At 43.7% G+C, this 27,201-nt stretch overlaps 1 protein-coding gene across 5 annotated transcripts in view; it reads left to right on the top strand.

The window, feature by feature from the left end:
• The window catches only part of LOC143295991 (estrogen-related receptor gamma-like), an 84,707-nt gene that overhangs the window by 43,278 nt on the left and 14,228 nt on the right, over positions 1–27,201 (top strand). For all 5 annotated transcript variants that reach the window (XM_076607723.1, XM_076607720.1, XM_076607724.1 and 2 more), the window contains exon 4: positions 26,246–26,359. In XM_076607723.1, coding sequence (XP_076463838.1) covers positions 26,246–26,359 — 114 coding nt within the window. The remainder of the gene's footprint in view (positions 1–26,245; positions 26,360–27,201) is intronic.

Raw genomic sequence — 27,201 nt, forward strand, 5'->3', positions numbered from 1 at the left:
AGCGACACCTACAACACCTGCCCAGGTGTAGACAGTTGTTCTCCTGTAAGCTCAGCTGGTCACACTCACACCTGAGATCAACAGCCTGTGAAAACAACAGCAGCAGTACCCATTGCCAGCACACAGCCCACATCCTCCAGGACCAGCCCTTCATCCCTGCTGCTGTGCTGCTGACTGGGCCCCAGACCCTCCACACTGTGTCTGATGTGAGAGGTCTAGCTACACCAAGGACCAGTGTTGACACAAACGGTGCTACCTGAGGACCAGGCGACAGAAGACTGACCGCCAAAATCCAGTGGTGGTCAGCAACCTGTTTGTCACTACCACACATGCTGGGCAACAGGGGTCCATGCCACCTGCAGCAGCTTCAAACCTGCAACGCAGAAGACAACGCAGAAGGCGCAGACAACGGAGGCACCACAGCACCATACCTGATGCTGTGGTCCCACACATGCCTCTCCCACCTGTAATCAGCCCCACAAGGCAGAGGTGCATTCAACAACCACTTGCAGTCACACCTACTAAACCTACCCCACTGCATCACCAGGACAAGATGTCTGACTCTGATGCTGACAGTGACGGTGTGTGGCTGGTCAGGCCCACACCAAAACCCAGGGCCTCCACCATGCAAGCAGCACCAGAGCTGCCTTCATTACCAGCTCCTACACCAAGAAGGTCCTTACGACTGACCTCCAGAACTCTATGAACTCTGTTATGTAAAAATGAACTATCATGATGCCAGTACTACATGTTTCATTTTTTTAAATTCTTGCTGAACTGAAGCAATGCTGTATATGTTATTCTACATATCATTCCTGTTCATGCTTTAATTTTGTTTTCATTTCAGATACTTCTGCAAAATTCATGTTTTATGTTGTTGTTGTTTTTTTATTTCTCTTCTTGCTTAACCTCATGTAACATGCTAAAATAATTCATGTCACTGTGACCTATGCTTTTATACATGTATGCTATTCTACATGTAAGTCTGACAGTGTTGATACATAGATTGATGGGCACAAAATTGAATGCTTTCCAACTTGATATTTTATTAACCTACTGGGGACCCCTTCTCTATATCAAATTGTTCAAAGTTAACTTGGGATGCATTTGACAAAGTTCAAACCCCATAACTTAACCTGGCTAATGTCACTTTGAATAGGAGTGTTGCGGTCACTTCAAATTTCACTTTGCTATCTGTTATCAACAAAATTATCTCCCTTTACCTTCTCAGTCAGTCTTGTTTGCTCAGCTAATTCTGCTCACAAGCATTACTTTTAATGAACTGTAAACCGTGTACCCGAGTGGTTTATTATTATAGAAGGGGACAGTACAAAAGAATTACTAATGATCTGTATTAAAGGATAGAAAAGTTCCACGCGCAGGCCAGGGGCATATAGCAGGCCAGTCACAAAAGGGTTTTTCTGTTGTTTTATTTACAGTAGTTAAGTATGTAAAGAAGAAGAAGCATTAAGAAGATGAGGAATAAAGAAGATGAGAAGATAAAGAGAAAACAGTGCACTGTCAAGACACAAGTAAACAAAGGTAATTAAGTACATGTCAGGAATGCAAGTGAATAGTAAAGCACATGTATACATATTACATGGAAAGACTACCACTTGGTTTGGGATAAGCAACAACATAGGATAAGATAATGCATATGTATGAAGACCAAACACTGACATTTCTAATACATTTCAATAGTGGTTGAAAAGTGGTTAAAGCTAAGTTGATTTAGTGAAAGTACATTGACAGTATAAATTTAAGTAAAGATCATACTGTGTCAAAGTGACTCAAATGTATCAGTTATTATGTAGCACTATACTTGAGTAAGCCATATAAGAGAGAGCATAATCGCTAAATTACAAGTAACAGACTGATACATATCAGATGGTTTTAACCAATAACTGACATTAATTCAACTCTCGTAATCACCACAACAAAATACTACAAACACCTTAGAGTCCTGACTAAGCATACTGTCGCAGTACAACTGATATCAGCATGTATAAAAGATAGAATCAGTGGCTTTCATATTAAATACTGGCAAGCTGACAGACCAAATAGCAAGTCAGTGCACAACACAAAGATGGAAGAACTGTCATGGCTTAACAATTAAGTGGTGAATGCACTTAACGTTATCCATTGAATCAAAGCCAAATATCAACATAGCTAAACTTGTGCTCAACATTTAAATTTCCTCCGCTGAAGCAGGATAAGTAACCTAACCATCAGTGACAGCAAATGAGAAAGAATGCGTCATTCACTAGAACATTCTCGAACAAACTGTCAGTGTCCAGAGACGTCACTGACTGTGATGTTAAGAATGAAATAAAATACTGCTACACGCATATGACGACATGGCAATTGTCAAGTTCAATCATAGCCGAGCTGTGACTACGTGTCAAAGCAATAACTGAACAAAGCAGTATCAACATACTCATATGAACACAAGTACTGTGTTGAAGAATACAATTTACAAACCATCAGCACATTTTACACACAGCATTTACAGCAATATGCAGCAAGATGTTGGCCTCTGGGACAACACACACAACACACACTCTGTGTCCGACACAGCAAGTGAGAGTGAGAGAGAGCAGGCTCCAGCCAGTGACTGGCCAGGTGGAGAGTGACCAGTCATCACCTGCTGTAGCTATTTGTGCAAGTTATGCGAACTGCAATGACGCTCACATGGCCTGTAAAACAAAAGGTCCCCCAATCAGGCTAAATCTGAATAGAATTGTGTTTGTTACAAGGTGTTCAGTGATAGATTTCTAAATGATTCTTGAACCAGATTACGTCAGATTGGTCACAAAAGAAACAGCTCAACACCCATTTTCTAATGAGTATAAAATGGAGTTGATTATTTAAGATGAATCTTAATTAAACCACCTGAAAAGGGTAAGTTTTAGCGAGCTTTCTGCTGAAAATTACAAACAGCATTAAATCAGTTCAACGTAGGCAAACGCAAGTAAAATAGACTTCAAGATGGAATTGCGATAATTCTGCCAGTATATAATACTTGCAGTTTACTCATCCAACAAAAGTGATGTTTAATTAAATGGTGGTGGTGGTGGTGGTTCGTCCGTCGGGATCGATGAGGACCATCTAGTCATCCTGGGGGTGGGTGAGTTGGGCTCTGTGGGTGCGCAGATGACTGGTCAGGCCAATTCACGCCCGGATGCAGTGTGGACGGGATGGTGGTGGCTGTCAGGGACTTGCTGGCACTGCTTTTCCTGGCCTGTCTGTGTTGCTCTGCTGCAGCGATTCTGTTGGCCTCACAGGATTTGGCGCCTTTGTGGACAGCTGAACGCCACTTTGGTCTGTCCATTGCATTCAGCTCCCATGTGTCGTGGCTGATGTTGAAGGCCTTCAGAGAAGCTTTCAGAGTGTTTTTGAAGCGCTTTTTTTGGCCTCCATGGGAGCGCTTGCCATGTTGGAGTTCGCCGTACAGCAGTTTCTTGGGGAGCCGGTGGTCTGGCATGCGAACTACATGGCCTGCCCAGCGCAGCTGGGCCTGCATCAAGATGGTGTAGATGCTGGGCAAGTTTGCACGAGTGAGCACCTCTGTGTCAGGGATCTTCTTTTGCCACTTTATGCCGAGAAGTTTTCTGAGGCAGGTGGTGTGGAAGTGGTTCAGCTTTTTGGCGTGGCGTTTGTAGACCGTCCATGATTCACATCCATAGAGCAGTGTGGTGAGAACTATGGCCTTGTATACTTTGAGCTTCGTCTCCAGGGTGATGCCACTCCTGTTCCAAACGTTCTTATGGAGTCTGCCGAAGGCAGCGCTGGCTTTGGCGAGTCTGGCATTTACCTCGCCGTCGTTGACAACTGTGCGAGAGAGTGTACTGCCCAGGTATGTGAACTTGTCCACCGCGTTCAGTCATTGCCCGTTGATGAAGATGTTTGGTTCAACGTAAGGCTATCCTGGAGCTGGCTGGTGCATCACCTCAGTCTTCTTTGTGCTGATTGTGAGGCCAAAGTTGTCACAGGCAGCAGAGAACTTGTCGACGGTGTGTTGCATGTCAGCTTCGGAGGCAGCGTTGAGAGTGCAGTCATCAGCAAACAGGAAGTCGTTGACGGTGTCTGTCCCCACCTTGGTTTTTGCTTGAAGCCTCCTGAGGTTGAAGAGTGAGCCATCTGTGCGGTACCTGATGCCAATGCCTACGTCAGCATCTCTGAAGGCATCTGTCAGCATGGCTGAAAACATGAGACTGAACAGGGTGGGGGCAAGAACACACCCTTGCTTGACTCTGTTGGAGACAGGGAATGGTTCTGAAGTCTCTCCGTTGTCTTGGACCCATCGTGTAGTTGCCGTATGATGGTGATGAACTTTCTGGGACATCCGTACTTTGCCATGATTCTCCAAAGGCCATCTCTAGAGGCTAACAGTATCGAAGGCCTAGGTCAGATCGACATAGGTGGAGTAAAGGTGGGCGTTCTGTTCCTGACACTTCTCCTGGAGCTGCCTGGCAGCAAACACCATGTCGATAGTCCCACGTTCTTTCCGGAAGCCACACTGGCTCTCTGGTAGGAGACCTTGCTCAAGGTGCACTATGAGATGGTTGAGTAGCACTCTGGCCAGAGTATTGTCTGCGATGGACAGCAGGGATATTCCACGATGGTTGTCAAAGGCCTGACGATTTCCTTTGCGCTTGTTTAGGTGTATGATGGAAGCGTCTTTGAAGTCCTGTGGATCTGCCTCATGCTGCCAGATGAGCTGGAACAGCTGATGAAGCTTCTCAGTCAACACCATACCACCTTCTTTGTAGACCTTAGCTGGAATGGAATCTGAGTCAGGGGTTTAGCTTTCTGGGTCTCCTTCAAAGTTGGAATGGCATCAAACGACTCACTGACTGGCACCTGGGGGAGTCAGTCGATGGCTTCATCATTGATGGTGGAAGGGCGGTTCAGTACGCTGTCAAAGTGTTCAGCCCATCTCTCAAGGATCCCGTCCTTGTCAGTGATTAGGGTAGAACCAACAGCACTGAGGAGTGGGGCAGATCCAGAGGTGGTGGGACCGTAGACTTCTTTCAGGCCGTTATAGATGTTCTTCATGTCGTTCCTGTCTGCAGAGCCCTGGATCTCATCAGCTTTGTTGCTCAACCAGGAATCCTGCATCTGCCGCAGCTTCCGCTGGATGGTGCTGCGTGCGCTCTTCAGTATGTCTTTCTTTGACTGTGACTTGTGATCTTCAATGTGGGCTCTGTAGGTTTGGTGTTTGTCTTCCAGCAGCTGCTTGATCTCAGTGCAGTTCTCATCAAACCAGTCTTTGTGCTTCCTGGCAGAAGGACCAAGGCACTCCATGGCAGTGTTGTACACCGTCTCATGCAGTGCGCCCCATGCTGCCTCCACATTCTGGTTGTCCAGCACGGTGGACTCGAGGCGTTCCTCCAGGGTGTCAGCAAAGCTCTGCTTGATGTTGCCTAGCTCCAGCTTGTTGACATTCAGGCGTTTGGGTGCTTTCATACCCTGAGGCCGTCTCTTGGGCTGGATGTGGAGGTTGAGCTTGGAGACGATAAGGCAGTGGTCTGTCCAGCACTCAGCGCCGCACATGGCCCTCGTGACTCATACGTCCTGCCTGTCCCTCTTCCTGACAATGACAAAGTCGATGAGATGCCAATGCCCAGAGCGAGGATGCATCCATGACGTCCTGTTACGGGTAGGGAGGCAGAAGATGGTGTTTGTGATAAGAAGGTTGTGCTCGGCACATGTCTGGAGAAGTAGTTGACCACTGCTGTTACAGTTACCAACCCCATGCTTCCCAATCACGCTTTCCCAGGTGCTGTCACAGCCAACTCTCGCGTTAAAGTCACCAAGAATGATGAGCTTGTCTGCGTTGGGAACAGTGGTGATAACAGCGTTCAGGTCCTCGTAGAACTTGTCCTTGGTCTCATCCGGGTTGGTCATGGTGGGCGCATAGGCACTGACAATGGTGGTAAACTTCTTCCCGTTGCAGAAAGGAGTTTCATCGTCATCAGGCGATTGCTCACTCCTTTCAGGGGGCCAGCCAGCTTGCCAACAAGGGTCGTCTTCATTGCAAAGCCAACTTCAGCCTCACGTCTCTCTTCAGATCCGCGACCACTCCAAAAGAAGGTGTAGCCTGTGCCTCGCTTGCAGAGTTCGCCTTCTTCTGCCAGTCTGGTCTCACTTAAAGCAGCAATGTCGATGTTGTACCTGGCTAGTTCACTCGTAACGAGTGCTGTGCGTCTCTGTGGTCTGTCTGAGTCGCCTCTGTCCAGAAGCGTACGCACGTTCCATGTGGCAGTGGTCAGTGGGGTGCTCCTTGTTTTCTTCTTTCTTTCCTTTGTGTGTCGACCACTTGAGTAGGGTCCCCGTCAGCCGCTGTATGCTGACTAGGGTGGTGTGGAGCAGGCAATGTTTAGGGCACCTTTTCTAGCCCCTTCCTCATGCCATGGAGGTGAGCAGTGCTGTCCTGAAGAGGGCTGCTCAGTCGCTCAGGGGGCTGCCAATCTCCACCGCTGCTCCAGTCAGTGAAAAACGACCCTATGGCCTGAGTCGCCTGTGTGCAGGGCCGCGGCTACGACTGCCAGTGTACCCTCACCTGTCGCTTCATCACTTGCCTGTCGCCACAGGGCTTGGTGAAAATGATGGTATGGAATGAAGGATGACTGATGACTTGCGTGATGACTTTGTTTATAGTGAGGAGGAGTTGCGCACCGTCGACCTCACTCTCTTGTCCGAGACCGTCTGTATCCAGTGGCAAGATGAGGCCAAGATGACTGGAGATGGAAACGGATGCAGTGGACGACCAGGATGTCCTATGTGCCTCATCCTGCCCTCAGCACTCCACAGTGCTCTGCTGCAACCACCTTCCTCTCTGTTGAACCATGAAGGTTTCTTCCGCAGAGTCCCCCGGATCCAGTCTTCACATGCTTGGGTAGACAAGCCCTAACTCACCGACGGTTTGAGACCCGTCGGCTACCCTCACCTAGTTTAGCCAGCCTGTCAAGGCCGTTGCCCGGGGGTTGGGCGCTGCCGCATGCTAGCAGCTTCTAGGACCCATAGGTGAGACCTGGGTGCTGGTGGGGACCAATAGAGGACGAAGCACTCCCGGAAGAGCGTGACAAATCCCCCCTCTAGAGGTACTACCCCTCCCGTGCATCCCCTAACCCAATGGCGTCGAGCGACTCTTGTTGTGGAGTGAATGTCATTAAGTGTCGACAAAGAAGATCGGCTTTGTAATTTCTAAATGCCTGATCTATTCTCATCCAAACACTATAGTGGTGTGGGTTTTGTTTCCAACAACAGTCACATACAGAATTGTAACTGTAGCATTAAGTGTGACAAGAAGGACAAAATGACATAAGCTTAGCATCAGTTGAAATATTTATACTGATGAACGGTTAAACTGAAATCAAACATCCTTCTAACTGATTAAAGTGTGTGTGTAAACACAACAAAAATAATATTGTAGCGAATGATACAGAGACTTGATTTACTAAATGTTTGGAGTATGTTAAGAAGGGGCGCACATGCAAAATTTGAAATGGCGTCACACATTCTGTGTGAGCCGTTGAAGGACAGCAGGTTCGCTGTGGAAAAGGCGTCTGCAATAGATTGTGCATGAAACAGTTATTGAAGCCAGCTGAGTGCCTGGCTACATAACCATTGTGGACGATGGATTTCAAACGATGAGGGGAGATGTAGCCAAGTGCTCAGCTGGCTACTAACCATAGTTCAACTCACAGCACATGCCTTAAAGCGGACGGCAGTTTCACTGCAGTGACGGTGTCCAACCATTGACATGAGGAGGTAACTCCTGTGGCGTAAGACTATTCAGATTCGAATTTGAACTGAAAGCTGTTGCGCGTCTGCCAGTCACTTTCCGAGGCACAGCTCTTGAGCACACAATGTGTGTCTCACACACAGCTGCCTAACATTCTATTGCATTGTCTCCTTCTCCTCTTCTTCTTATCTTCTCTTAATATTGTAACAAAAAAATAGAAAAAAACCCTTTTGTGACTTGCCTGCTATATAGCTCTGGCCTGCAGGGATGTTTTCTATCCTTTCATCTGTGTGCTCTTCAATTCAGTAATTTAGTAATTCTTTTCTTTTGTACTGTCCCTGTATTATATCACCACTTCAGTGACCACGGCTACAAAAGTGGCATCGCCAACAGGATATCGATCCATGACAGTATGATCCAAAATTATTCTTTTGAATGTTTTTATCTTCTTATCCAAAATTTGAACATAGGTAAACCACCCCATACCGCTAAGTGTACTTTGTTACATAACAATCATCGCAGCTGAATAAGTCACATGGTTTCAAAATACATAATCTATTTGGCTTTTTTTTTTTTTTTTTTTTTTTTTAAACAATCATCACAGTCGAATAAGTGACATGGTTTCAAAATACATAATCTATTTGGCAATTGTTTTTTTTAACAATCATCGCAGTTGAAAAAGTCACATGGTTTCAGGTTGTTGTCCCATATCTTTCAGTTGATCACATCTGATGGTTGCACAGATAGTTGTAGAATTGTAAAATTTTAGATTGTTTGGCAAGTATGAAATAAGGTGCACGTATTAGGAAATGGAGTTCATCTTCAACAGCATTACACATTTTGAAATCCTGTTTTTTCTCTCTTTCAATGTTTGTGAATCTTCCTCGTTCAATATTCAAATCATGTGCACTTATAGCTTCTTTTAATTTTGTTGTAGACGTCTAATCAGTTGTATTAATTTTTTCTATATCCAAAATTGAATATAATAATATTCATTTATCTATAATAATTAAATCAATTAATGTATGAATATTTATTTCGTAACTGTTGTCGTACTGTAAATTTCAGTCAGTTGTTAGTAAATGTCGACGGATAATCCAAACAAGACCCAATCCTACACTGTGAAGGTGGTTGTTGTTTTTTTGTGTGTTTTTTTCCCAGTAGTAGCGAAGGGTTTTCAATTGTATTTTGTTGGTTCAACCTTTTTGATATGGCTACCATTGCAAAGTCCAGTGGCTAGGAACACTGCATGCAATATGAATTCCAATTTGAAATCTGCCCAGTTCTGATAGAGTTGTAGAATGTACACCAAGAAGCATTTTGCAGAAGTGTGTGTGTGTGTGTGTGTGCGTGCGCGCGCGCAGAGAAAAGATAAATTAAATCAGTGAAATCATCATTTCGTAAACATGAAAGTATGAAGGTTTGTGGTGAGTCTGTCCTCTCTGGTGCTAAGACTGACGCCCTGGTGCGATATATATATATATATGTATATATATATATGTGTGTGTGTGTGTGTGTTGTTGTTGTTGGTACCGTATTCTGTGGTGGACTTCATTGTGGGATGTAGTGTGTTGATCCACTGAATCCATTTCCGAAGTTCTTACTCTCCTTGGAACCAGAGTATGGCAATGTCACCCATGACTGTTCAAAAATGTACACATATTATGGCAAACATGTGTCCGCTGTTCAAATAGTTGCCATCCAAGTCATTGCCCTCGCAGTGTACCATATTTCCAGTGTCTGAGAATTAAGCATATCTGCTCAGACAAGGAGAATCAGTGGCTTTGATATTATACGGGCAGACTGATAGACCAGATAGTGAAGAACCATCATGGCTTAACCATTAAGTGGTGAGTGAACCTACACATGTTATCCAGTTGCACCAAAGCCAAATATCAAAATAGCTAAGCTTGTGCTCAATATTGAAATCTCCTCCGCCGCCGAAGGGGAAAAGGAACATAACCTTCATCAGTTTCAGTTTCAGTAGCTCAAGGAGGCGTCACTGCGTTCGGACAAATCCATATACGCTACACCACATCTGCCAAGCAGATGCCTGACCAGCAGCGTAGCCCAACGCGCTTAGTCAGGCCTTGAGGAAAAAACAAAACAAAAAAAACCCCTTCATCAGTGACAGCAAATGAGAAAGAACGCGTCATATGCTCGCACTAGAACATTCTCGAACAAGTTATCAATGTCAAGAGACGTCATTGACTGTAACGTTGAGAAGAATCAAATGGAACACTGCTCCAAGCAGATGACGACATGGTGATTTTCTAGGTCAATCATAGCTGAGCTGTGACTACATGTCAAAGCAGTAACTGAACAAAGCAGTATCAACATACTCATATGAACACAAGTACTGTGTCGAACAATACAAGTTACAAATCAACACATTCTACACACTAGTACTTACAGTGATACGTAGCGAGATGTCAGCCTCTGGGACGACGCACACACACACACACACACACTGCTTGCGAAACAGCAAGAGGCTGGTTCAGGTGAAAATGACCTGTGACCACGCTCTGTCCCTACTTATGCAAGTTAAGCGGACTGCAATGACGCAAGCGTAGCCCGTGAAACAAAAGGTCCCTAACCAGGCTAAATCTGGTAAGAAGTGTGTTTGTGACAATATGTTCAGTGATAGATTTCTAAATGATTCCTGAACCGATTTACGTCGGATAAGTCGCGAAAGATAGAGCTCAACACCTTCTTTCTGATGAGTGTAAAATTAAGTGTTGATTATTATATAAGATGAATTTATAATCTTAATACAAGTGTCAGGAAATTGCTGCTACAAATGCAGTACATCGAGATGTGTACTGTGTCAAAACCATCTTAGATAAATTTATACGAACATTAAGAAGTGCAACAAACTGATCTCATTATTACACCAGGGACCACATGAAATGTAAGTCGTCAAATATACGTCATAGAGTGTCAGACATGTGCGATAGTGTAAAGTATGTTAGTGAAACAGGACAGACACAGAAATGATTTTACGGACATCAGACACTATGAAACAAACAAGTACCAGGACCTTAACAGACCGACAGAAAGAAAGAAGACAAGATGGAGACTAAACACTTCAGAGAGAGAGGGACAACCTGACATTACTGACATGTGTTGCACAGCCATCCAACAGATTTACACACCCAGCACAACCAGCTGGAAATTCTGATGCCAATTACAGACCGTCTGTCCCAATGGACTGAATGTATTTGACTAAAACATTGTGCCCTTATGTCTCATCGTCTTTTCTGGACTTAGCTGAGTGTGGAGCTCGCGATGTGGGTGTGCAACAGACAGACATACGAACAAACATAAACTATGATAAAGGTCGAAAGCGCTGAGAGAGAGAGAGAGAGAGAGAGGCAACGCCATATAAAACAAGAGAGGCAAGGCCTTCAAGACTCACTTGTGATACACTTAAAAAAAAAAAATCCAAGCTTTTCATGTATTGAGTATAATTTCAAAATGTATTGTTTAAGATGAGAAAGATCAGTTTAAAGCAAATTAACTCCCCTAGCATTAATTACAGAGTAATTTCCCTTTTTTACTATCTGCACCAAAACGGTTGCAAAATAAATAAAACTTCCGTGCTTAGCAAAAGAAGTTCCTGTTTGAACAAAAAATGATAATAATGACTGCTCCAGCTGTTGGGTCAGAATATCAGATCAAGGTGCCAAGTTTAGAGAATACAAAAAATATAAATATAACAGTAAATGCAGTTTGCATATAATTAGGCTTCATTCTTTATTTTTTTGTGCCCATCCCAGAGGCGCAATATTGTTTTAAACAAGATGACTGGAAAGAACTGAATTTTTCCTATTTTTATGCCAAATTTGGTGTCAACTAACAAAGTAGTTGCAGAGAAAATGTCAACGTTAAAGTTTACCACGGACACACACACATACACACACACACACACACACAGACAACCGAACACCCGGTTAAAACATTGACTCACTTGTGTCAAAGTGAGTCAAAAATGACATACTTTATACGCCATTTTTTACTCACTTGTGTAAACAAAGCGTGAGTGACGGCGTGACCTTGATTTTCTTGTTGGCAATTAAATGGAAAGAAATACAAATTCATTTTGGTGTATCTCGGCCATTCAAAATTTATTATGGGAAATTAAGAATTCTTTAAAATCCGCGGTAAAGGAGGCGTGGCCATCGCCTCAATCACACAGCAACATTTAGCCGTCTTTAAAGAAACAAATTAATTAATCGTTAAAATATGTTCTGTATTTGGGTTAAAAAAAATTTTTAATGCTTTTCATGGGCGATAAATCGATTGCGATATTCCAAGTGATAACGCTGTTTGAATCATATCATTTTGGTGTATCTCGGCCATTAAAAATTTATTATGGAAAATTAAGAATTCTTTAAAGTCCGCGGTAAAGGAGGCGTGGCCATCGCCTCAATCACACAGCAACATTTAGCCGTTTTTGACTCACTTGTGTAAACAGAGTCTATGTTTTAACCCGGTGATCGGTTGTGTGTGTGGAATATTCTATCATCAGTTTCACGAAAAGCTCTCTCTTCTTGACTCACTTGTGTAAACAAAGTGAGTATGTTTTAACCTGGTGTTCGGTTGTTTTTCTCTCTGTGTGTGTGTGTGTGTGTATCTGTGTCTGTGTCTGAGTGTTCGTGGTAAACTTTAACATTGCCATTTTCTCTGCAAATACTTTGTCAGCTGACACCAAATTTGGCATAAAAATAGGAAAAATTCAGTTCTTTCCAGTCATCTTGTTTAAAACAATATTGCACCTCTGGGATGGGCACAAAAAAATAAAAAAGCTAAATTATATGCAAACTGAATTTACTGTTATATTCTTTCTTTTTTTCTTTCTTTTTTTATTCTCTAAACTTGGCACTTTGATCTGATATTCTGACACAACAAAAGAGCAGTCATTTTTTGTTCAAACAGGAACTGAGCACGGAAGTTATATTTCTGGTGCATGTCTTTGATGCAGATAGTAAAAATGGGAAATTAATCTGTAATTAATGCAGAGGGGAGGGGGGTGGGGGGGTTAATTTGCTTTAAACTGATCTTTCTCATCTTAAACATTACATTTTGAAATTATACTCTATACATAAAAAGCTTGTGTGTTTTACTCTGACCGTACAGGGCTTTCACTATGTTCATTCGCCCAAGTGGTCTTTTTCGGAAAATACTAAAATCAATACTACGAGTGGAATTTATAGATCTATTGACTGAGCCCTGAAAGTCATGGGCAAAAATCAATTGCGTACACATATTTATACATATTCAAAGTGCGTGCTCATATTCCTCGCGAACGTGAAGGACGCCATTTTGTTTCAAGTTGTTGACCTGCCCGTTCAATCCTATATTCAATCGACAATACACGATAAGATGTGATGGAAAGTTGGAAAAGTTGGAGAAGGAGACCGTTAAATATTTATTCAGAGACAGATTTGTTTAGAAATACTTGTACTTGGCTCTACATGTTATTAGTTTAACAAAATACTCAATTTTCATATCAACTTTAAAACTATACAACTAGAATGAACATAAAAGAGAAATTGAATCGACTGTGTCGTACATTCCCGGCGGGTGTAACTAAACTTGTACATCTATCTAGAGATCCAGAGAAAACGGCTAAATGTTGCAGTGTGATTGCTGCGATAGCCACGTCTCCTTACCACGGACTTAAAAAGAATTTTTAACTGCCCTTAAAGATTTTTTGAATACCCAAGATACACCAGAATAATATGATTTAAACAGCGTTCTCACTGCGAATAGCACAATCGATCTATCGCCCTTAAAAAAGCATGTTTAAATGTTAAATTTTTTAACGTCAGTTAAGGAGCCACGATAGTGTATTGGGTAAGACAGTTTCTTCTCACCTGAACACGCGGTGTTCGAATCAGGACTTCTTTTTTTTTTTTTTTTTTTTTTTGGTCCTTTTTTTTTGTCTTTTTTTTAAACCCGAAGCTTCATAATAACAAATACAGAACACATTTTAACGACTAGATTAAAAAAAAAAAAAAAAGTGTATCAGAAGTGAGTCTTGAAGGCCTTGCCTCTCTTGTTTTTTTCTGGATCTAGATAGATATGTACAAGTTTTGTTACACCCGCCGGGAAGACTCGGTCCATTAAATTTGTCTTTTATGTTCATTCTAGTTAATTGAGTATCCACTTCAAATATTCATATGCAGTAAACACGTCGATGATGTAGTCTGTGTCACTGTATGTGTTCTGTCCAGAATTTGTATTTGTAACCAAAATGATATGCTTCAAACAGCGTTATCACTTGGAATATCGCAATCGATTTATCGCCCATGAAAAGCATTAAAAAAAATTTTTAACCCGAAGCTTTATAATAACAAATACAGAACATATTTTAACGATTAATTAATTTGTTTATTAATTTTTTTTTTTTTAAAGTGTATCACAAGTGAGTCTTGAAGGCCTTGCCTCTCGTGTTCATCTTGCATCATTCATTGTTGAATGAAAGCGAGCCTATGTTATAACCCGGTGTTCGGCTCTCTCTCTCTCTCTCTTTCTTTCTTTCTCTGTGTGTGTGTGTGTGTCCATGGTAAACTTTAACATTGCCATTTTCTCTGGAAATACTTTGTCTGCCAATACCAAATTTGGCTTGAACATGGTAGGAATAAAAATCTTCACAGTCATACGAATAATAGGTTGTAAGTATCCCGAATTTAGCCGTATTTCCGAATCATTAACAGTTTATTTCGTTATGTTCGGTCCAGATTCCGAAAACCGCTGTTACCCCTATGCAGCTTCCCGGTTGTCTGGTGACAGTACGCCATGACCTCGTTTTTCTTGTTCGCAATTAAAAAAAAGAAATAAACATTCTGGATAGAACACATACAGTGACACTAACTACATTATTGACGTGTTTACTGCATATGAATATTCTAAAGTGGACATTGAATTAACTAGAATGAACAGAAAAGAAAATTTAAATCGACCGTTTCACTGCCTCGTCTACACGGCACTGCTCAGTGCAGATCTTGACAAAACATGTTGCAAAGTCTGACGCGATGGCAACGTCTCCTTTACCACCAAATTAAAAGAATTTCTTAAATAATAATCGACATGTTTGCTGCATATGAATGTTTTAAAGTGGATACTGAATTAACTAGAATGAACAGAAAAAAAAAAGAAATTGAATGGAATGTGTCGGTAATTTCTCAGTGAGTGGAAAGACGAAGCTTTTCTTTTTTCCTTTTTTTTCTCTCGCGAAGCTGTATATGATTATAATATCGAATAGAGAACACATTTCAACAAACTAATTTTCGATTTTTATAATCCCCCCCCCCCACACCCCCCGCGAAGCTGTATATGATTATAATAACGATTAGAAAACACATTTCAAGCAACTGATTTTTTATTTTTATAAAGTTTTTTTCCCCTTTTCTTTAAGTGTGTGTCACAAGTGAGTCTTGAAGGCCTTTCCTTTCTTGTATATGTTTATTTTATTCAGTCATAAATCAAATCAAATCAAAAACACTTTATTAATCCACATGGAAATTAAGTTGTGCAATCACAGGCTCGTTGTAAACACTAGCATAAAATCATCATGCCCAACATGAGAAGAGATTAAAACTAGTCAAATAATAATTCCCAATAGCTGACGATGACTCCCCTCCCCCCCTCCCCCCCGCCCCCAATAGGGTATTGCACAAGAATATTTACAAATGAAAACATCCAACAAAAAAAAGGTATATGTTACTAAAAATGACATGCGCGCACGCACGAACGCGCGCACACACACACACACACACACACACACACACACACGTTAAGACCATAAGGTATTGTAGAACAATACATTTATAAAAACATCCAGGGAATAAATCGTATATATAAGTAAAATGCACACACACACAAACACACACACACACACACATGGATGTAGGCACGTATGCACGCACATAACATATGTCACGCCAATAAAATTAGTACATTAGCATTAAGATACATGAAATCCAAGTAAACTAAGAAAATATTTAAAAATCACTTCCGATCACACACACACAGAAACGCTTGCGTGTGTTTACCCGTGTATTGGCTCCCACATGCACGCATGTCTGCTTCCATGCACTCGTCTGCTGGTGAAGTTTAGGTGTTGCTGTGCCGAGGGGGTTTGGGAGTGGGGGTTCACTCATGAGCTAATGTATTGAATGTTTTGATTGTGTGCGCGAATGGCTGTAGGAATGAATGAAGTTATGTAGCGAGATGTTTTTGCGCGTGGAACTCTAAACCTACCACTCATTTCTGACCTTCTGCTATTAATGTCATCATGTCAATATTGTCTTTCGTCTGTCAAAATTGTTATTAGTCTGTCAGTCAGTTTTCTGTTGTGTGTGTCGCTAAAGGTAAATATGAAAGTATAACAGCATGCGAGCGGGATCGAACCATGCATGTTCAGTTCGGGAGCAACCAGACTAATCCCCACTGCTGTGGCGCATCTGACGTCATTTGACTACATTTAGTATTTAAAGCACTGTTGACGTTTTCTTCGTGAGTAGATCTAATTGTAGTGGACGTAATAACGCCGTTTAATTCATGTTTTTGTGTGCTTTATTATATCTCGGTTATTCTTTTATTTCGGCGGTAAAGGAGATGTTGCCATCCCTTCAACTGTAGTTCAAGCACATCGCAACATATGGTAGATTTCTAGATCTGCACGAATCCGTCGACAATGGGCTGAAAGAAAGGATCAATTCAATTTTTCTCTTATGTTCATTCCATTTAATTCATTGTCCACTTTAGAATATGTACATGCTGTAAACAGGTGTAGTTTGTATCACTGTGTGTGTTTTGTCCAGAATTTGTATTTCTTTCCTTTTTATTGTGAATAAGAAAAACGAGGTCATGTCGTCTTCAAACACAACCTACCTTCTCGTAACTCAGTGGGAAACGGTTTTTAGATTTTTCGGATTTCGGAAGGAATATCAACGAAATAAACCGTTAATGATTCGGAAATACAGCTTAATTCGGGAGACTTACAACCAGTTATTTGTATGACTGAAGATTTTTTTCCTACTGTATTTAAGCCAAATTTGGTATTGGTAGACAAAGTTTTTCCAGAGAAAATGGCAATGTTAAAGTTTACCAAGGACACACACACACACACACAGAGAAAAACAACCGAACACCAGGTTATAACATAGACTCACTTTGTTGACACAAGTGAATCAAAAAAGAAACAAACATAGAAAAGCAATAATGATGTATGGAGGTCGTATTATAGAAAAAAATCCTATTATGCTCTGTAAATAAATTGGGAATCCGCAATTTCGAATACAAGTAACTGGTTGGACATTATTTAGATAGTTATGTTTGTATGTTAGAGGTTTGTCAATAGTTGCAAACTGGTTGTCATTCTGTGTGTGTGTGTGTGTGTGTGTGTGTGCGTGTGTGTGTGTGAACGTATATTAACGGACACACGCACGTCATAGGTATATGCACATACAGACACAACCACAGACGCATACACACACATACACGCGCGCGAGAGAGAGTGTTCACACACGCACATGCCCTAACGTAAAAATGCATCTGATTTTCCTAAGCATGAAGCATACAAATGATTGTATGCATACACTGGTTTTCGGAAGGATACACTCTGGCTTTAAACACACACACACACACACACACACACACACACACACGCACACACATACACACACACACACACACACACACAGAGGCAGAGACAGAACAGACATGCAGAGGCACAAGCAGAGAGAGGGAGAGCGAACGAGCGAGTGAGATATAGAGAAGAATGAGGTGATGGGAGAGACAGACGCCCAGAGAGGCAGGCAGGCAGGAATGTAGCTGGGCAATTGGAATCATGTAGACAAACATGTATACAAGGAGCAGCGGTGGGGGCAGGGGAAGGGGGGGACAAGGACAGAAACCGAGAGAGAAAGACAGAGAAGAGAGAGAGGTGGGTGAGAAACAGACACCGATAGTGAAATACCGACTGACAAGTGAAGAGAGGCAGATGAGAGACAGACAGACAGACGGACAGACCGATTCATACATCCACGATGGCAGTCACTGTGTGATTAAGATTATACATGTTTTCGGACTAACGAACGTCTGACCAATGCCAGTCGGACAAAAAGAAAAATGTGTCGGACTGTTGACACGTTGGTCTGTTGCCCTGTCGGACCATCGCCACGTCGGACTTTTAAACGTTGGACTACTGCCACGTCGGATTAATGATCGTCCGATTGATGACTCGTCGGACTATCGAGATGACACTGACACATGCAGCTGCTGTCATTACTACATAGGCTTCTCGCCTTGTTAGAGTTGCAAACCGGGTGTCCTGCAGTGTGTGTGTGTGTGTGTGTGTGTGTAGCATCCATTTATTAGTGAGTGAGAATGTGGAGATGGGAGAGGAGGATGAGGCGGGATGAGGGTGGTATCTTGCACATGTGGGTGGAGTGCACTGCATACAGTGTTTTACAGTGCTGTTAGGTGTGGGCGATGCGACCCCAGGATGTTGACTGGGGACATTCGGAATTGTTTTTTCATGTGAACTGCCGCGAAAACACGTGAAGGCAATATGAATGGGTGAACAGTATGTAGATGGCGAACCAGCCACCCTTTCTCCTTGATTCACCTAGATTGATATTAAGCTGTAACTGGTATGAATATATGAAGGCACAGTCGTTATCAGCGACCCATGATTGCGATTGTGTGCAGACCATATCACTGCCAGGAGGGCTCACCACTCCTACCCCCCGTCCCCCCCCCCCCCGGGCCCCCCCCGCCCCCAACACCCCCTTTTTAATTAAAAAAAAAAAAAAATTCAGTGCAGTTTAATGACCTATTGGCGAATGCCATGAAGGCCATGCTGATACAGCCGGTAGTCTTGAGTTGTTTCCTTTGCGTTGGTCAGTTGTGTCAAAGGCGGCAGTCCGTTGCATTGCGAAGGAGTTGTTCACCGCGTACGTCGTATGGTCGTCAAGGAAGGGTCAGACGGCATAGCCGTCTCCATGGCTACTGGACATCATGCTCCGTCGACGACCTGTACGACCGACGTCTGCAAACGACCACAAGCAAAGGGAGCGACAGAGCCACGAGCTGCCACCCGCCATCCCGGACTTCAATAGAATGGATCTATAAGTCCGTGAATGAGGCGCCTTCGCCGCCGACGCTGGTGAGGAAATATCGGCGCAACCCACAGACCATCAGAGTTAGAAAACTCCGAGAGAGGTGTTGGCAACATTGGACAGTTCAAAACCTCTGGCTCGGTCTACCAGTATAATATATTAACAGGGCTTGTTTGCCGCAGTCGTCTCAGCTTTCCACTGAAGTGTTATCCCTCTGCCGCGCCGAGCATGTCTGGCGCCCATTCCAACACCTGCCCGTCCCTTACACTCCCTACCCTTCCCTCAGAGATCACGGCGATGCCTTGGGATAATCTCAGGGAAAGCAGTTTGACAGAAATGTCTTACTTGCAGACAAGGACGTAGACGTGTTGGCATTGAAGCAGTAGGACGCGGACCGGGAGCCAAGATTTCCCGGTCAACCCTTTGGGCAAGTATTACAGACACGGATCCAGAGAAATGGCGTTTTAGGGTGAACACTGTTTTGTCTTAGGGTGACGTGTCGAAACCTGTCTTGTCATTACAAGACTCAGTTTGAAGTTATGAACTACAGAAGCCACAACAACAACATCATCAACAACAAATAAAATAAAACAACAACAAAATCACCCCGGCAGTTCCACGAAGGACATGTTCAGGCAATGCATTGTCCCCTGGCCAAATCGGTGTCCGGTCCATAGGAAACCAGCCGTCAGATGCCTATTGACTCAAACCAGACCATTGGTTTTGCTGCAATCTTGCCAATCTTTCTTGGTCACTAAAACCCGGGAGTCAAAACGAGCAGCCATAAAGCATGTGTTGGAAGTGGCTCAGCCGTACTCAAACGCTGATAATGCGGGCAAGTTTGGAACGCAAAGGCGTTCGCACTATACCAGGAATCGTCAGACTGGGAACCAGAATATCTCAGACACAGATGGTGTGACAGATCGAAAGTGGGACAGAGCACTTAAAGCGTCCACAAGAAAGAGTATGGTAATATGCATTGGACGCCCCTCACGTCCATCACTTTGTAGTTAACATCCCGGATCTCACGTCTCTGGAGGATGTGTCGATTAGTTGTCACGCGTACCGTGTGCAGTCGTTCACGTGGACATTAATTGGCATTTGAGAACATTAGCGGTATCGATGGGCGAGCGGCAGCGCGCGGGCGCAACAAAATGAAATTGATTTCGGCACCATAGGGGCGGAGAGGGTGGACAGGCGTTGGGGATGGGGTGATGGCGAATGTACACAAATGACCTAAATAGACGAGGGCGCTCATAGTTCATGCAGCTGCAGGGACTGTGTCATGCAGCTTTTTATTTACCATGTGTATCTTTATTTATCAATCACTCTGCTGTGTTTTTCTCTCCTCACTGTTGAGTAACGGAAGTGATGGGTGTACGGACGTTCACATTCCAACTGATGATTGTTTGAAGACAATTTCTGTTGTTGTGATTGTGCCACATGGCTATGTCAAAAACATGACATCGTTTGCCGTGTTGGCATTTTTGTTGGTCTAATTTTATGATCAGTACGTTAGACAACAGGAGCATGAAAAACACACACCCTGTTTTTAGCCACCGGTCTGTCTCTCAACTCATTGAAACCGTAAATAACTGTGGAAAGGACAGAGTATAGTCGTTCCGGTCAAGTGACTTCACCCGCAGCCATTGTTCCTCAGATTGATTGGAAAGCTGCGTAAATCTTATTCCTGGAGGTTCGCGTGTACTGGCGCGTCCGTGAGCAGTTTTGAGTACGTGCGCATGCAGTTCACAGACGCAGAGAAGAAAAACACACATGTTAGTTACATAAACGTGTGTGTGTGTGTGTATGATAAAAAAAGAAAACAAAAAAACAATACTGTCCGACAGCAAATATTTCGGCGCTTGCCTTCCTCATTGCTTGTGAATGAAAGTGACGTTTTATAGAAATACGTCATCACTACGATGACGTGTTTCTACAATGACGTCAAATTCAGACAGTCCAGTTCACCTTCCTTCAAACCCCCCCCCCCTCCCCATTCCCCCCCTCCTTTTTCCTACCCCCTGCCTTTTCTCCCTCTCTCTCCGTCCCTGACCTGTCCTGAGAATTAGTGTTGAGGCCTTGAGGATAGAACGCCCTGAGTTTGCTGATCCAGAACTCTTCCCTTGTGTGTCTGTGAGCGTGGTTGTGATGACCTGCTCAATGAGCATGCACCTCATGTCACGCAGTGAATGATCTTTTGCATTGAAATGTCTGGTGACATGGGTGCCGGTGTTCTGCAGGATGTGTGTCCTGTGGAGATAGAAACATGTTCTTAGTGTATTTTATTGTTTCTCCTAAAATACTGGGCCCCCACGACACTGCTGACAGAAGAGCAGGTACATGTTTGAAGACTTGCTGGCAGAAAGATCACAATGCATGTGTGTAACATGCTAGTGTACATGTGCTCTCTCTCTCTGTCTCTTTCTTGCTCAACACACACACACACACACCGCACTGGTCAAGGAGGATAGGAGAGTGAACAAAGAGCGTGTGAGAACATCTCAGTTTTGTTCACTCATGCACCCCACTGAGCTACGTATCTCTGCTCATGATACATAAAATCACTTCAGCAGATTTGCTTGGCATTAGTCTGGATGCTACCAAGCCTCTCCATCTCTCTTTCCCTGTCTGTCTGTCTGCCTGTCTCTGTCTGCCAGTGAGTCTCCCCATGACTCAGCCACATACATACACGCGAACGCACCTGCTCACCCACGGTTTTAATTTGTCTCTGCATGTGGTAGATAACTATTCCAAATCAGCTCATCCATTTTTCTTCGAGAGACAGAGAGATCCTGATTTCGTATGCTGAGAGAATTCAGACTTGTAATGGATATTGATCTCATGCTCGACCGTCAGAATGACGTCATCGAAGCTCGGCTTTTAATGGAGGATGGTGGCGAGGATGGAGAGAGAGGGAGAGAGAGAGACGGAGACAGAGAGAGAAATCAGTTGTGAAGAGAAACAGAGCATGACAACCATCCATCCATCTTTGCCATCAAACCGGAATCATCTTGCTGAAAACCTCTTGCTTTCAGGGGGACGTCATCTGGACTTCATCTTAAAACCTGGCGGTCTTTATTTGTGGGTAGAGAGTATGTAGGTGGCTTGAAGTCTGGGCAGACAGATTGGTGGGACTTTTGATTGAAAGTGCAGATGTGTGGGTCTCCTCCAGGCTGGTTACACATTGTGTCGGCATGTTGCCTGGGGGATGCGATGGACGAGATGTGATCGGACTGCTTTATAGTCACGTGGATGTTTGCGTTGTGTCATGTCTACAGGGTGTTTGAGTCGCATGTTTTGATTGATGGCTTTTTTCCCTTTTTTTTTCTCTTTTTTTGTTTGTCGTAGTTTTATGTGTGAGCTTGAGATGGGGATGCGCACTCCCCCCCCCCCACCCCCCCAACTCTCTCTCTCCCCCCTCTCTCTCGCTCTCGTGTTCACACGGTGCGTCGCTCAGCTAGACACTCAAACAGCAGATCCTACACAAACGCATATAACACGGACTGTGTTCAGCACAGACCCTGTGGTCAAAATGAATGTAGATCGCCCGTCCATTCACTGACCAGTCCATCCGTTACACATAGTACTTGAATCGAAGAGGGCAAGACAGGATCGAGTGGTGTGGGGGTGGGGGATGGGGATACGTGCGTGTATGGTGCTTGCGTGAGTGAGATTGTAGAACAGAGCGTTGGACCGGCCTCAGCATGACAGCACTCCTGACAATACATGGGGCTGACCTGAGGCTCACCGACGTGGAACGATCATAGTCTGAGCATGTGCCGCTTTTCATAAACACTTTTTTTTTTTTTTTCTGGAACAGTCCCCGAGATGGGGGGTGGGGACGAGGGGGGGGGGATCTGGGGGGGGGGGGGGGGATTGTCAGAGGTAAGGGAGGAAGAGGTCTATAGTGGAATGGTGGTGGATTTGGGGAAGGGTGGGAGGGTGTTTGGGCAGTTTGAGTTACCCACGCATGCAGCATGGTTCTCCAGTGGAGTAGAAAGAAAGTACGGCCTGAGGCGGTTTGACAGTACCTCCAGACCTTACAGAAAAGATATATTTATATACACTGGAATTGTGTGTACTTAAATAGTTTTGTCGCTTTGGCATATATATATATATATATATATATATATATATATATATATATATATATATGTAGCCGTGCTCCGAGTGGTTCTAATAGGGTACAAAAGACTTAACTAATTGATTGATTGAATGAAAGGATAGACAAGATCCCACGCACAGGCCAGGGACATATAGAGGCCAGTCACAAATGGGTTTTTCTATTGTTTTATTTACAATAGTTACATGGAGAAAAACTAAGAGAAGAAGATATCTAGGAGAACTAAGAAGAAGAAGACAGTGCCTGGAATGACACAAACAAATGTCATAAGTACAACATGTCAACACAAGTGAATAGTAAAGCATATGTATACATATTACATGGAAAGACTATTACTCGGGTTTGGGATACGCAAGAACATAATGATAATACATTTAAATAGCTCAGTTAAAGTGATTGAAGCGATGCTGACTTGGTGAAAGTACACTGACAGTATAGATTAGATAAAGCTTATACTGTGTCAAAGTGACTCAAATGAATCAGTTTATCATGTTGCACTATACTGGAGTAAGCTGTATAGGAGAGAGCATAACAACTAAATTACAGTTAACAGACTGATACATATCAGGTGGTTTTGACCAATAACTGATATTAATCCAACACTATCGTGAAATCACAACAGCAGAATACTACACACATCTTAGAGTACTGAGCACACTGTAGCAGTACAACTGATATTAGTGTGAAAGATAATACCTGAATAACAAACAAGATAGAGAATCAGTGGCTTAGATATAATACTGGCAAACTGATAGACCAGATAGTAAGTGAAGAACCACCATGGCTTAACCATTAAGTGGTGAATGAACTTTATGCACTCACTAGAACATTCTGGAACAAACTATCTGTGTACAGAGACGTCACTGACTGTGACGTTATGAAGAATGAAATGGAACACTGCTCCGAGCATATGACGACATGGCAATTTCTAGATCAATCATAGCCGAGCTGTGAGTAACATGTCAAAGCAATAACTGAACAAAGAATTAACTGAACATACTCATATGAACACAAGTACAGTGTCGAATAATACAATTTACAAATCAACACATTCTACACACTAGTACTTACAGCGATACGTAGCGAAGTGTCAGCCGTTGTGGGGACACGCACGACACACTGCCCGCGACACTGGTCGAGCAGTCAGCAGGTGTCTGGCGAGGACAAAATGATGTAAGCAGAGTGACGTCACACATTCTGTGCGCGGGTTAGGAGGGAAAACTGTCGTCTGCTAATACAGCTTGTGCGTGAATAGTGTTGGAGCAAGCATAGCACGCTTGGTCACATATATATATATATAACTGGCCCGCTTCTTGAAAAGTTGATAAATGGTTTGATTCAGTCTGATTGTGTCAGTGTGGTGTGAAACGAACGTCAGTCCCTGTAGCGTATCACCACGTGAAACCCAAAGCTCCCTCCGTCCGTCCCTTCTGTAAATGCAACAACAACAACAACAACAACACACACACACACACACACACACACACACACATTAAATGATAAAATAACAATAATTAATTAAAACCCAAGGATAGTTGGAGGAGGAAAGTGGGTGGAGAAGGGGGGAGTGCAGGGAGGGGTCGAGGACGCAGGTACTGACTCGGGCTAGGGCTGAAGAAAGTCTTTCAGTGAGGGAAATGTTGCTTAAAGCCTTCGTGTGTGTGTGTGTGAAAGAGCGAGCGTGTATCACTGTATGTAACAAGAACGGTCTGGAAGTGTTTTGCCCACCCACATTGAATGCAGCACACTGTCAAACACACACACACACACACACACACACACACACACACATTTAAGCGCGCGCGCGCGCACACACACACACACACACACACATACGCGCGCACACACACATACACGCGCACGGAATAAGAATTGCTGTGAAGAAAACAGTGATACAGCATTTGTATTTGTATTTCTTTTTATCACAACAGATTTCTTGAACTGTGTGAAATTCGGGCTGCTCTCCCCAGGGAGAGCGCGTCGCAAAACTACAGCGCCACCCATTTTTTCACAGCAGTATTGGAGGTGTGGGATTATTTCCATGACACTTGTCCTGCCTTTCAGTTCCTGGTTGGCGTTTGTATTCAGTTGTATTGTCCTCGGTCTTTCACAAAGATATGACCAAATCGATTAGTCATGTTGCTTAAAGCCTTTCCGATGCCGGTGCGCATGTGTGTGTGTGTGTGTGTGTGTGCGCGCGCGCGCGCGTGTGTGTGTGTGTGAAAGGGCGAGCGTGTATCACTGTATGTAACAAGAACGGTCTGGAAGTGTTTTGGAAGGAAGGAAAAAATCCTTGTTGGATTTGTTTAAACTCATGAATGAAATTACAACTTCATAATTATGCCTGCAACTCGCATAATTTTGAGTCCCTATGAGGACATACCCAAATCGTGAGCGTTTGGACTTTGTGCGTATTTGGGCGTTGTGCTGGACACTGTGGTTGATGATAGTGCACGCTATAGTCTGATGGGTTGAATTCAACAGTGCGCACCATGTGGTGTTGGGCTGTGTTCAGTTGTGGGGGTCGCATTGACACGGGTAAAGCCTGAAGTTGGCAGTTTGTTTTGAAAGCCACCTTTCTGAGCCGTGAAAACCAAACGTTGTCGGAAAGTCTAGAGGGGTAATAGTCGGCTTAGCTTGAGTGGCAGTTCGCCTGCTTTCCTCTTCCCCTCACCCCTACGCCTGCTTTCCTCTTCCCCTCACCCCTACGCCTGCTTTCCTCTTCCCTCAACCCCACTCGCCCACCCCCGTTCCTCTCATTTACCTGCAGCTGACTATGGACCCCGAACTGGCTGAAGTTTGCTGTGGATTGAAATTTAAATGAACACGACGAATGAATGACGAACTGAATACATAACACACACACACACACACACACACACACACACACACACACACACATTTGGGTGACAAAGAGAAGGGGAAGCATTCAGCCAGTTTCAACTGCATAGATCTCAGCAGGTGTCTTAATAAGTTAATTTACTCAAACCCTTCTTTCTTTCGTCTTTGTTTCCGTCTTTCTTTCTCTTTTCTGTGTGCCCCTCCTTCCTTCTAGTGGGATGGTGATGAAGTCTTGGAACACATATGCTGACATCAGCAACAAGGCCTGTACTGTGAAACTGATCCAAAGGCAACCTGGAGACAGCAACCCGGGATTAAGGTGTTTTGAAGAGAAGCAGTGATAAGTGGTGTGAAGGGGGTGGTGCGGAGAGTGACAGGGTGTGTTGGGTGTTTCAGGAGTACGGCTGGACAGAGTGCGCGGGGGCCGCCAGAAGTACAAGAGGAACCCAGACAACCAGACCACCCTGGTTCACCCCATCGTCACCGTCACCAAGAAGCCCTGCCTCGACTGTGAGTCCTGTTCTCTCTCTGAGCTTAAAGTCGACTGTGTCAGTGCTCGCTTTGTTCTTTCCTGTTTTCTTTGTTGGTTGGTTTGTTTGCCCTCTTTAAAAAATGTGTGTTTGTGTGTGTGTGTGTGTGTGTGTGCACCCGAGAGATTCCATTAATCTGTGTGGAGAGAGAGAGAGGGAGAGAGAGAGCATGCAATACCTATTGAGCAGTGGGATTTTCCTTTAATTTTCTGGGACCAACACAAAATGAAGGGGATTTCATGAGGACGTTATCAAGGTATAGTATAGAAAGTAAAGAACTTCAGCAACTGAGGCGCAGTGAATGTTGGGAAAAGGGGGCTCGTCGAGTAATACTAATAGTCAGCATTTGATGGAACGATCAAGACAATGGTTACCTATTAACGAAGACTGCATAATCAAGTGAAAAGGAGGAGGGGAGGTAAAGAGGTGATGGTGGTGAAGGGATGGAGAGGAGAGAAGGAAACTAGTCAGGATGAAAATAGACCAGTTGAATTGGAGTGTTGGTATGGGAGCTGGGGTGAAAGACAGGATGCTTTCGTGCGTGCGTCTCCCTCTCTCTCCCTGCCTCTGTTTATCTGTCTGTCTGTCTCTCTCTCACTCTCTCTCTCTCTCTCTGTATATATATATGTGTGTGTGTGTGTTTGAGGAAGAGAGATAGTGGTGTAGGAGACTTAAGAGGTGCACTGAACTACATGGAAATGGGGTATACTATACATGTATGCATTGTAGTGACTGGTTGGGGTGAGGGCAGAGGGATAGGTACCCTGTGACTGAACCCTCACCTACCTGTTGACATTAGACAAGCAGATCATCAGATCGAAC

Source organism: Babylonia areolata, chromosome 21 (assembly GCF_041734735.1).
Source record: "Babylonia areolata isolate BAREFJ2019XMU chromosome 21, ASM4173473v1, whole genome shotgun sequence".
Taxonomy (NCBI): Eukaryota; Metazoa; Mollusca; class Gastropoda; order Neogastropoda; family Buccinidae; genus Babylonia; species Babylonia areolata.